Source organism: Poecilia reticulata, linkage group LG13 (genome assembly GCF_000633615.1).
Source record: "Poecilia reticulata strain Guanapo linkage group LG13, Guppy_female_1.0+MT, whole genome shotgun sequence".
NCBI classification, from domain to species: Eukaryota; Metazoa; Chordata; class Actinopteri; order Cyprinodontiformes; family Poeciliidae; genus Poecilia; species Poecilia reticulata.
This window is the reverse complement of record NC_024343.1, coordinates 25,154,476-25,167,196: the sequence shown is the minus strand read 5'-3', so window position 1 is coordinate 25,167,196 and position 12,721 is coordinate 25,154,476. Positions and strand designations below refer to the sequence as shown.

The following is a 12,721-nucleotide window of genomic DNA, read 5'->3' as shown; positions in this document are numbered from 1 at the left end:
TATATATAAATGAATTCCCATCAGAGCATCGCCTCTGACCTTCACACCATGCTCAATGCATCTTGCTATCCTGGAGGTGACAGTGCATTAAGGAGTTATGGGTCACAGAGCTAAATTTGATTTCTTTTTAAACATCTTAACAGCTCATTCGGGCTGTGAGAATGCGAGAGAGAGCAAGTCTTTCAGCAATTACTAGAAAGGAGAATTAAACTTCTGCCTGTCTTGGAGTATGCTGCATTTGGAAAGATTGGGAATTTCTTGGTAATCTCAGTTCAAGGTTATTTAACTAAAACATCAGGTTTAGTAATGCTAGCCATGCTATGGTGCTAAAGACATGATAGCTCTGAAGTAATGTATTTGTTTTCAAATATTTGTAAACCCTGCTTTACACATGATGTGACTTCACCTCTGCTCTTCTAAGGACCAGTCACAACTAGAAACAAGTACTTAGGAATATGCTGGATACAGTTCTTTATGGTCAGAATCATTTAATATCTGTATTGACAGATCAAATCATCTCTCCTAGTGTAACTGATTAAAAACTCATAATTGCATCAGCAACTGCTTTGCTTGCATCTACCTCTGCATGTGTACTGAGATTTATTCGACATATTTTGATTGAATGCGTGTGATTCTGGAGAGCATAAAGCGGTCTAGAGGAGAGCATAAAGCGGTGTTCGGTTTCCTCCACCACCATGATTAGAAAGGGGGGATCTCAGCTCATTAACATGGGCTCTGTGTCCAGTCTCAGGGCCCATCAGATTGCACAGCGGCTCTTTATTGCCAAGCCTTTTTAGTCATAACCCTTAACTGATTGCTGCAGAGAAGCTCTTTGATTTGGCCACTGAACCCTGTGCCCCGAGAGAAAAGGATGGCGGGGGAAATAGAAGAAAAGACCACCTACTATTGGCCCGGCGGGACTGAGGGAGCTTAAGATAGAAATCAGTGGGAGAAAGAGGCAGGGAGAGATAAAACATTTTCAAGGTGTTTGCAATCAGCTTCCCATTGTCAGAAAGCGAGCAGAGAGCGGTTCGTCCACCTGAGGAGCCGGCGGGCCGCTTTGTCTCCAGGTTCAGATCGTGCAACCAGATCGGGACATTAATAGAGGTTTATGATACAGCATGTGATATGCCTGTTGAGACAGATGCAAAGAACAAATGCGGGCCAGATAATGGCTCACACACCTACAGCAGCACATTGCCCCGGATCAAAAGGATTTCTGTGCAATGGTGAACCGATGGATGAAGTGCAGAAAAAGCACAGTTGCCAGACTGGAACTAAATCTCTTTCCACTTCACTTCCCCCCATGTTTTTTGTCTCCATTTTTCTCCTCTCTCTCCCTGCCTCCTCATCTCCATCTCCTCTGCTCCTCTTGGCGAGAGAGGTCCGTTCTGCCTGTCTGTCGGCACAAAGAGGGTGGCAGGGGCCCTCTTTTTTTTTTTCCCCGCTTTCACAGGCTCCCTCTCTCCAGAACTGTCCAACCCATGCCCACTCGATGCCTGTCCACTTCTCCCTCCCTACCCGTCTTTCTCTGCCTATACATCCGTCCATCTCCCTTTACAAACCCGGCCTCCTCTCTCTCAGTCGTCTGCCAGCTGAGAGAGCGGGGAGGAAGATTTTCAATTGAGATCAGCAGAAAAGGGAAGGGGCAAAGGAACAAGAGCGAGAGCACGCAGGAGTGCGGGAGAAAATGGAGGGGGAAGCAGGGGAAGCAGTCGGAGGAATGGGGAGAATGGCAGGGATGGTTAGAGGGAGACGGAGGGGGTTGTGTTGGTAGAGAGCTGGGGTATTGATTCAGGGCCTTTTGACATGCTAATTTGCTTGCTGACTGCTTTAATCGCTCCCTCTTCCCAACGCAGGCTTCAAAGAGAGGATGCTTTTCAGAAGGATGAGTGCAGAGGAGAGAGGAGGAGAGGAGAGCAGAAATGTTTGTCAATTTTTTTTCACTTCTATGCCACATATGGCGCTGATGCCATCTGACAGCCGTGCTGGCTCCTCCGTACAAACAGAGAGGACGCTGTCAGGGGAATCGTTTACTTATTGTCCAATAAGTACGTTTAAGTTTGCACAACTTCAGAGGTGATCTAAATTGAGTACAGACACCACAAAGACATTTTATCAGCAGGTTTGTGACACTATAATCAGTATTTTTAAGCAGTGACTTTAATAATATATGAATCTATGCACTTTTAAGCACCCAACATACAAAATGAACAGAAGGTCTGGATGCTTTCTGCTGAGCCATGCCTTTCAAATTATATATATATATATATATATATATATATATATGTGTGTGTGTGTATAAGAAAATAAAAGTAGTTTCACTGAAGAGCAAAAAGACTCAAATTAAAAGAGGAACAGTGAAGGATTGAAGGGTTAAGTGACAAGCACCTGCTGAATACTTATTTATCCAGATTAATGTTTCACTGTACCATTATTTATTTATTTCATTTTTTGTAAAATACACACTATCAGATGATAGGCAATATGAAATTATGATATGCTTCTTTTAAAAATAATGAATAAATAAATATTTTTGCTTTTTATTATTTATCCCTGTTGTGCATAAGGTGCTTTGACTAAACAATAGCAAAATACTAAACAAAAAAATATATTTTATTTTGGTGAGCTTGTTTGGGTGGTTGTGCAAGTTTGGATGATGTAGATTTAATATACAAGTAATTATTTTGAGTTTATTTTTCCAATTTTGCAGCGTAAAATGGTCTAATTTAGAAATTTACACCATGTGGTTGTTTAAATCCATGCAAACTGAACCATAAAACTCAATGCAAAGTGCGGAGGCATCCGTATGCACCTTATTGTTTTAGAGTTGAGTAGCTGTTTTGCAAAAATAAAGTTGTGAGTTTGAGTACCGCTTTCTCCCCTGCCACATGACAACATGCCCTCAGGCAAGGCACTAAAGCCCATGCTGCCTGTCTAACTGTGCATCACTCTAAAAATGTGTGCGTGCGTGCGTGCGTGCGTGCGTGCGTGCGCGTGTGTAGGGGGGGTGGTGGGGGGTGCGTGTGTGTGTGTCTGTGAGGTTCTCTGGGTTGATGTGGCTCCAGCACAAAAGGTGTTTGGAGAAATAAGCACGACAAGAAAAACACTATGCAAACTCACTCCATTTATGATTTCAATTTATTTTAAAAACTTCAGAAAACACCTCTTTAAACAGACTTTCTGATCTGACTGAGTGGTTCTGAACGATGCGCTCTCTTTTATTAGTCAGTTATATTTATTGTTGAACTGCTTCCTTTCAATTCATTGTGTAAGATTTATTTAGAATCTGCCAGTAAAGCACTTTGCTGAAAATGATGCCATCTATATTAATATCCAAGAATAATTTCTAAACTGCAGCTCAGGCCAGTGTTCTTTATTTAAAACCTAAGTTTGACATATTATATTTGCACTTTCCCGCAGCAGAGCAGAGTGGTTAAATAAAAAAATAAAAAATAAAAAATCCGAGACAAGGTTTTGAGTTTCTTTGGTTCTAATAAATGAGAGGTTAAAAAGTCGTTAGGGGATAAATAAGTAAAAGCAGTTTTTTTGTTTGTTTGTTTTTTTCTTTTGCAGCACTGCGGTAACACACACGCGTGCTGCGGCATGCTCAGCACTATCGGCGCGGAACACGTTCTATCACTGATGGCTTCCTGCCCTGAACAGGGGCACGACGGGAGACGGTGGGGAGGTGATTTGGGGCTGGAGAAGGGTGTTGAGTGCCGAGAACTGCAAAGGGAACAAACACTGAGGCGGGACGGCCGGCCGAGCAGGAAAAACTTTTCAGCACCTCAGCTAATGATGTCTGAATTACCACCAGCAGCCCCTCCTCCGGCTACTAAAGAGAAGATTTGTGCATTCAGGGGATTTTAGCTTCAACATTTAGGAGAACAAAGTATTAAAAATGGCTTAAATAATTATTTCAGGACGGGGGTGCGGGGGGGACCTCATGGGATATTCTGTCCTCTCTGTCTGTACCTGTTGTTCTATCCTGCTTTCAGTCGGTAATAGATTCCTCGCCTTTATTAAGCAGCACAAAATGAGCGTCTCTGGTGACAGAGAGAGTGATGAGTACATCCACCTCTATCCTCCCGCACTCAGCCTGCCTCTGACTGTGCATGCATCTGCTGTACATATGTGTTAGTGTACTCTGAGTTTACTGCTTACCATGTCATTTTGCACATGTGCATGGCAGGATATTCGAGCATAAGGCCGTGCATGTGTGTGAGCGGGCACATTGATTTCCCTCTTTCTCTGCATGAGACTGAGCATTTATAATTGGAGTTAGAGTGAGCACTCACAAGTGTCACTTGTGAATGCACGTCTGAGAGAAGAATGACGGGTGATGATGTTCAGTGTGCTGCCCCCCTCCCAGTCTCCCACCGCTGAAGGTATAATCTCATTATTCAGCCCACTTCCTGCTGCCGCCACCACAGACAGGCTGACAAACACTAACCACCTCGACGGCCGGCGCAGAGGGAGGGGGGGAAAGGGAAGGCGCGAGAATAAAGACAGTGTCAATGGGTGAAAATTACTAACAGGAGCTCGGGTGAAAAAAAATAAAGGAGTATAAAAAGAGGAAGAGATGTAAAAGAAAGATAAATGCAGATAACAGATCACTGAAGCAAAGGGAAATTTAAGGAGACGGATGACATGGAAGAGAAAGAGAACAAGCAAGCGACTAAGCCGGCGTAAAAGAAAATGCAAATACCTAATATGCAGAGGAAGAGAAGGGGGGGGGGGACATGGGATGAAATGGGAGAGGGAGAGTGAGTCTGTGTATTTAAAGCCATCGGGGACCGGCTGGCTAAATAGAATTACGTGGTGAATTTAGAATGATGCTCCCAAGCGCATATTTAAAACTGTCAACAGAGGGAGAGAGAGAATGGGAGACCCAGATCCGCACTCACAATGAGCAGAGAAACTTCATCCCTAAAACCTCTTAATCCAGGACCACTGAGGGCTTCCAGCTCAACAGAGACAGCTGGGAATAGTGCAGGAATGAAGGGAAGGGAGCTGGGGAACATCAGGTGGAGAAAGAAATCCCAACTCAAACTGACTTCCCAGTTTGAGTTTAGGTTTTGATCTGCTCATGTAGGTGATACAAGCAAAAAAAAAATTGAATGGATCTAGAAAGTGAAGTGTGGTATTCATGTAAAATTTGCAGTTAATTAATATCAAGGAGCATCTAGTCGGAAAAAAAAAGTTACAGTAATCTTTAAAAGAATTTCATTAATTACGTTTGAGTAATCAACACTCTAATTGTAAAAGAAAAAGCACAAACAATATTTTAAACTTGAATATGACATCTAGAGGAATGCTTGGCTAAAGTTTAGGTTTGGATTATTCTTGAGTAAATTGACTATAGGTCAAAGTCATGTCCAGCCTCCAGGATCAATAGAAGCTATCTTCCCGACCATATAATTTTTTTAACTGCATTAAATCAATCGAAAACGTGCATTAAAAGGTCTGAGTCAGGCATGCAGGCTTTTAAGCAGTTCTGTAAAACTAATCAACTTTGCTCTCCAAATACTTCTTGAGCTTCTACTTGTTGGGTTTTCAAATAGTTTGTTATATTTTCTCATGATTTCAAAGGTCTAAGTCCTCAACAGAAATATGCCCAAATTAGAGAAGATGTGTAGCATGTCAATAAGAAAGTAGACCAAGTTTTTTTTTGAAAAGCAAAATATGGTCACCATAGTGAACAGTGTAAGAATACCATGACTGGGTAATCAATAGTCTCTAACTATGGTACAGTTAGCATTGATCAGTTCCCAACTGATCCCAAACACCAGCTTTAATTTTGAGGTTTTTAATCAGTTGGGAAGACATTTGTTCATCTACAGTTCCAATCTAAAATACCTGAATGAAACAGAATATAAAATAGAATTTTACCATTGTGAAACATTGATTTCACTTGTTTTAAAAATTGGATTTAGGTTTTTTTTTTCTTCTAAGTATAACCATATCAGTGGTTCCCAAAGTGTGGGGCACACTTTAATATTTTGTTTTCACAAAAACATTAGTAAAAATGTCGGTCTTGTTCTCATGAAAAGGAGAATTATGCATGGTGATGTCTTGTGAGCGCAATTAAGTCATACAAACATGACAGTGTTCTCCATGGGACTCGTTTTTCTGACCAAACAAGTTGCAAAATCCCACCAAAAAATAAAAATCAACACATACTGAATGGGAAGGGAATGCAATTGTCAACAAGAATCTCACAAAGGAAACAAAAGACGTGCTGTGTGTTGACTGAGATGCAGGAAACCTGTTCACAGCTCAGCGAGCAAGCAATCTGCAGTGTCACATGAAACTGCTGACGCCTCAACAAGGCTGCATCCTCAACATACACAAACCTATACAACATGAAGGCAAATAAATCACAACTTCAAATCCGCTGATTTTAATGAAAGCCCACATGCCTGCTATGTGTGGCTATTGGAAGAAAGTTTTTCTTTCAATGTCAAAAATGCTGTAGAGGCAATAATCATGTTTGCATAATGGCCAACAGAATCCTTACTAATATCTTCCTCAACTGCACCGCAGCACCTTCAATGGTAAAGACGCTCCTCACCAGATGAGGAGCGAGAGTCCTCCATGACCTTCATCATCCCTACAGAACATATGGGGTGGGATAAGGGTAGTGGGGGTGAGCGGCATAGTTAACAGGGAAAGGGATCTCAAACACAAACAGACAGAGCCCTCTCCTTAGATCAGGGGGGCCCTTGGCCCTCAGTTTCTCTTGGTTGTCCCTCTTGCCTTGGCCCTGGGGGTACACCATACTCACCCCAGGTCTATGTTGAGTACAGACGCACATACAAACTCTACCGGCACAGCTGTCAAAATCCTGACGTCTTAATCAATCCTGGATCCACAACCCTGTCAGACAGAGCAGTAAGATGGATGCAGAAGGGGGCAACCTCTGACCTCAACCAGGGGAGGAGAATGCAAGTCTTCTGTGCCCCATAAGCTCCCCCTCGGCTCCCTTTTCTCCCCAAACATCACCCTCCTCAGTCGGCTCTCCTGTCACCCAAACAATGATGGAGGAGATTCCATTCATCTTAGGCTGGGAACCAGGGGCCAAGGTGCCCTTGTAACCTCACGCATACACAGGAAGAGAAAAGACACACAAGCCTACAAACGCGCACCTTCTAACAACGATACCACGTAAAGCACAAAACACCTTTGAGTACGACGGTGTACAGCTACCTAGTCTAAGTGCAGACTGACACACTGTTTAGTTAAAATTGTTTCAAATCACAAAACACACATTAAGAAAAGCAAAACCCTAAGGTTGGCCTGGAAAACCACCCTGCCCCCAAAACGAGCTTCTGTCTGAGTTTCTTGGTCAACATGTCCTTCGAGATGTGGAGCCCTTCTCCCATAGAGCCTGTCACTTGTGGGAATATTAACCAGCTCATCAGTGCACTTGAGAACCAATAGTGGGCAGCACCTTTTAACCCTGGAGTCAGTAGAGTTCATTTGCTCAGTCTGCACTCGAGGCATGTCACCCAGAGTACGACTGCAAGTGAAATGTTAAAACATAAACATTGTAACCGAAGCTAAAAGGTAATGGATTGGCTGGCATTGTTAACTTAAACACAATCAAGGAGCTGCAGTGATACGTGAGCTAAATGGATACATTGGCTTAAAAGCAAGTAGTGTCAAAATAGGGCTGGCAAAATATAACAAGACTGCATTAGTCCCATAAAACCTATGGTTGCGTATCCATACAGCTCTCTGTAGCAGCTACTTTTCTCAACAGGAATTACTCTGATAAGGACACTACTTCAATTTCTAAAACCTGTATAAGATACAGTTAAGTGAATAGGATCAAAGACATTTCTTTTTCCAAAATTGTAGGTGGTATGATCATAAACTGCATTACAGTGTGCCAAAAAAAAAAAAGCATTACGTCAGCTATGCAACTAAGCATGTTTTGATCTCCATACTTCAGGAAGGAAAACCTGGAGGGAATCGTCTGAAACCAGTAACAGGGAAGCCTTTTTTGGCCATAAAAAGAACCCCCATGCCCCATCTGTGACTACTTGAACCCTTTTACCCGACCCTACCCCCAAGCAGCCACTGGCACCCCTAAATCACCAGACCTGTTTGTCATGCAATTAGTTCTCCAAGATAAAGGCTCCCTCGTAAATTAGGAGAGGTGTAGTGGTCCGTCCCTCCTGTTAATCACCCGTGCCCAGCCTCTGACCCCTCGCTGCTGCAGCTCACTGCTTTTTGTATGTGATGGTGATGGGCTTGTTGGAGGTGTCTACCAATAAAGCAGTGAAGCAAAACTGGCATCCGCCCTACAGGACGGCTTACAACCCTGGGTCAGACTGGTAAAACACTCAACATGGTCCACAAAAACGGTGCTGTGCCACATGTGCTTCACTTTAGGCTGGGCATAATAAAACAGACAGAAGACTGAGCAAATATTCAGACATTACAGAAATGAAAAAGAAACTAGAAGAGGGAACTCTAAAATTACGTTTTAATCTCTGCTGAAGGGCCAGGTTTGGAATAACAACAATCTGATTTTAGAATAATTATCCAAAAAGACTAGTCCTTCAAAACAAACATCGCCACCTCAGCCCAGTCTCACCGCAGCATTTTCACTCCTCCCAAACATGCTTGGAATCGTAAAGCCTATTTCACTCTTTCCCACTCTTCCCAAAGCTGTCTATCTCCTTTTCAAGCTTTGGGCTCCATTGGGAGCAAGAGAAAGAACAGGTGGGGTGAAAGACACAGCAGTAGTGGGAACCAGTTGGAGCTCTGCGCTCCACTCCCAGTTTCACCAATTCTCCTGGGATACATCCCTTTGCACAACACCTCCCAGTGGGCCTGCTAATTACTCCACTTACAGTCGTCATTACTTCTATCACGCAAGCACACCATGAAAAGACTGGAGAAAGCAAGTGAGCGAGGAGATAAAAATTTCCAGCAGAGTGCTAGGTGGGTAAATTGGGAAAGGAAAGCAACGGACAAAGACACAAAACAAAGGGGATAGAAACAAAGAATTACAGGTGGGGGGAAGGGAACATTACTAAAGGATGAGTGTGGTCAGGATTTGAGGGGTTAGTTTGATGTAAACATTTAGAATTAGGTAAAAGAAAACAGTAAGAAAGAAAAAAATAATAAATGGCAGTTGTTTACCTTGGCATTCTGAACTGCGTTCCTCATATCCAGGGTTGCACAGGCAGTTCCCTATGGGCACCAACCACTCTCCATCGGCTCCGCAGTACATCTTGGGAACCTCCTTTTCTTCCGAATTATCCACACACGAGCCACGAACTTCCACCAGCGATGACGTGTCCGCACCAGTAATAGTATCAGGAAACTGGGCTAGGTTTCGCACAGATAAAGGGCATTTCTTGTAGAAGACCCTAACAGAAACAAGGGCAATGCACGCTCCAACATCCTGGAATGCCAAATAGAAACCCTTCCGTGTAAGGGCACCCACATCCCGGACCTCCGTGTTCAGCTTCATGATGCGATCCCCGATATCCACCTGAGTGAAGCTCTCGTCTGCGGCAATGGTGTCTATCTTGGTGAACTGGTTCTCCCGGATGTAGCGCTCCTTGTCATTGTTGGACTCGTAGTAGTAAAGATTGAAGGTTTCCTTGCAGGTTCCCATGACCCCCGGCAAGCTGTTGCAGTCCCGCAGGGTGAACTTGATCTCAATGTAGACACGCTGGGCACCTCCACGGGGGATCCAGTCAGTACGGAGCCAGTTGTTCTGATTTGGCTCCATGACATTGCACACCTGGTATGTACGGATGGGGATGTTCTTTTCGTCCATAATGCTCACTTCCTCCCACTGGGGAAAGGACGAGAGAAAAAAAATGCAACAAGAATGAAGTTAGACTTGATGGATCTTACAGCTTAAGTTGTATGCCACAAACAATAAGGAAAAAAGTAGAAAAAAACCTGTTAAGGTTTAAGGACATCTGAAAAACATCTCATAATCATAACGGGCTGTGCAATACTTAACATGACTATGAGGTAATGTAACCTCAAAGGAGCATTTGACTGTTTTAGTCAATATTTGAGCTGACTGTTTAACTTAATGCATGTTTTATGAATTACACCTAATAGACTTGTTAGCCCTTAATATGGAATCACAAAGCCACTTTTATTCACTGCCTTTGCTGAAGTATCAGAAAGAACGAGTGTGTAATGAGGTTTATGCCTCAATGATCTTCAGTACAATTACTTTGGGAGTGATATAGAAAAAAAAATCCATTTCCAGCTCACACACAAACATTCAGGTGGATGTTTAAGAACATTAGAGTAGTTTTAAAGCAAAGAATGCCATCACCGCATTGCACAGATACAGAAAGTCTTTGAACAAGTGCTAACGATCTAATGGGCCCTGGCCTGCTTTGTGTCTGTATAATCAAGAGAGACCTGCAGACCGAGACGCACATGTTCACTGAGGTTAGCATGAACTCATAAAGAGAAGGGAGGTACTGATGTGAGGTGCATGGATTATTTTACCCTGTGCGATTTGGCTTATTTTTGCCAAAAGGGAGTGTTTGTTTTACTTACGATATAGTTCCCCCTCTCAACAGAGCACCGTTGAGCAAATATGGACCTCATCTTGAGAGGCTCAAAGCACTATGCTTCCCTCAAGTTTTTTAACTGTGTGTTTTAAAAAAAAAAAAGAGTCTTTTGACTGAGCCGGACTGTAAACAGAAGCAGACGAGCCTTTGGCTGGCGTAGCTTTAGCCATTTGGTAAACCATACAGAAACGAATAGAACCGGGACTATTGGAGATACGGGCGATGCTGGCAGATATGACTCAATGGCTAATCGTAAACACTCCGGATTAAAACCTTATTTCCCAGGAGGTGGAAGGGATAATACTAAATACAGCTGCAGCTGTATGATTTGAGAAAACGTCTATCATTCCCTGCTGTTCTATTCCACCCTGCTCCCTTCCCTTTGCATCCAACACCCTCCCACCCTTCCCCTTTTGTTGTGAAAATCTAGCGCCGCTGAGATAAGGCTGCCCCTTTCCCTGATAGCAGGAAAGAGGCAGAATGAGATCAATTGGTCATAATGAGAGGGTGAACGCAGGCTCGCAGGAGCTGCCAGGACCCTGTCAATCAATGGTTTGTGATAAGATGGCCGGTAGCAGGACCCGAGCGCAGCGCAGGATTGTTTGTGCAGGGTCAAAGGCATAGCATCTAACATCTGTGTCGATGATTTTAGATTCAGTAACAGGCCAAATTGTTGTAAATGATATAGTTTTTTTTTATATACTTTAAAAGGTTCACTTGTGTTTCTCTTTTTATTTGTGCAATTCAACTAAAATTCAGGAGTGAAAAGTCTTTGTCTAATGAAAGCCACTACTCATTCAGGTTCTTGAGGAAATTAAACACATTGTCAAAATGTACCCTTTGTAGAGCTGGAGGAGGTGTCCAAATTTTATTTGTGATCTGATATCTAATATCAGAGGCAGGTAGAGTGTGGTATCGCACAGTTAGTCGACCCTTTTCCTCTCTGGTTTGTAGCCGGAGCTAGGGCTGAAGCCCCCGGCACTTTCCGCCTTATTCATCAGTTCCAGAGGACCCTCTCTAAGCTGCCAAGTTCCCCCCTCTCTTTCTCTCTTCCTCTTTCCCTCCCTCCCCGACTGAATGGTGGACAGGGATATAAAGTTTCTCCACAAAGACCGATTCAATCCAACGTCTATTCAGGAAACCTGACGCCCGCTGCAGTATCAGCCCCTGCATCTGACCATTACGGAGTGGTTAGAGGCAAGGGGAGCAAGCAGAAAGGGGAGCAGGAGTTCCTGGCATTGGAGGCGGGGGGTTTTGTGTGGGTTCCTGAAGCAGACTCTGGAAACTCATGGGACCCTCCAGGTGTTCTGAAGTGTCTCCACATGTAAAATAAAGTATCACATTTTATTTGATCAAAATTTTGGTGTACCTTGAATGAAATGATCTCACTCCAAGGCATGGCCTAGTTACCGCCTCAAAGTATGCCAGGGTTTAAAAGTTGCATTTTCAAATCCACTCAAATTCACCGCCACTGAAGTCTGTTTAATGGGATGCCAGAAAAAGTGCCAGAGGGAGTTTTATTATGGCTGTCTGGAGCATTGGGTAACACAGAATTGCCCCTCTTCCACCTCTGCACACCTGTTGCTGTGCACAGCCAGTCAGCTGGCTGAAATATGGCACCTACATTTTCCCTCACCTACAAGAAACATGAACAACCTGGACAGTCATGGACGATAAAGGAACCCCAGCTAGAACTAAGGTAAAGTTACTATAAGTAAATAACTAAATTCAAACTGTAGGCTGGCTACCAGTGCAGATAGCCTGACTAAATTATCACTAAATATCAGACTGATACACTTGTGTTACTCTATGAAGGATAGAATGACTAGATGTAACTTAATTACTTCTAAATGTAGCCCCTGGTTATTGGACATGTTTTCCTCAAGTTTACGAGTTTACAAGTTTCAAACCATTTCAGGAATATCTGGGTTGGATATTTATTTTGTCATTTGTCGAACCTGTCAAGGTATTTAGTCTTGGGGTGAGGAGGCGTATGTAAAAAAGAAATCCGTATGTAAAAAAGAAATGTAATGTTTCTTTTAATGTAATGTAATGTAATGGAGATGTTCTGAATGCAAATATGAAGAGTCTAAAATTAAAACAGATTAAAACAGAGATAAATAGCTCGATAGAGCGTTAATCGCAATGAGTTT

The 12,721-nt window shown here is 43.0% G+C and overlaps 1 protein-coding gene across 1 annotated transcript in view; it reads right to left on the bottom strand.

The window, feature by feature from the left end:
- The window catches only part of epha4l (eph receptor A4, like), a 62,090-nt gene extending 50,524 nt beyond the window's left edge, over positions 1 to 11,566 (bottom strand). Inside the window, exons 1-2 of the mRNA XM_017308126.1 lie at positions 11,501 to 11,566; positions 9,160 to 9,823 (exon numbers count right to left, since the gene is read on the bottom strand). Of these exons, the coding sequence (XP_017163615.1) occupies positions 9,160 to 9,823; positions 11,501 to 11,566 (730 nt within the window). The remainder of the gene's footprint in view (positions 1 to 9,159; positions 9,824 to 11,500) is intronic.
- Positions 11,567 to 12,721: the final 1,155 nt, after the last annotated feature.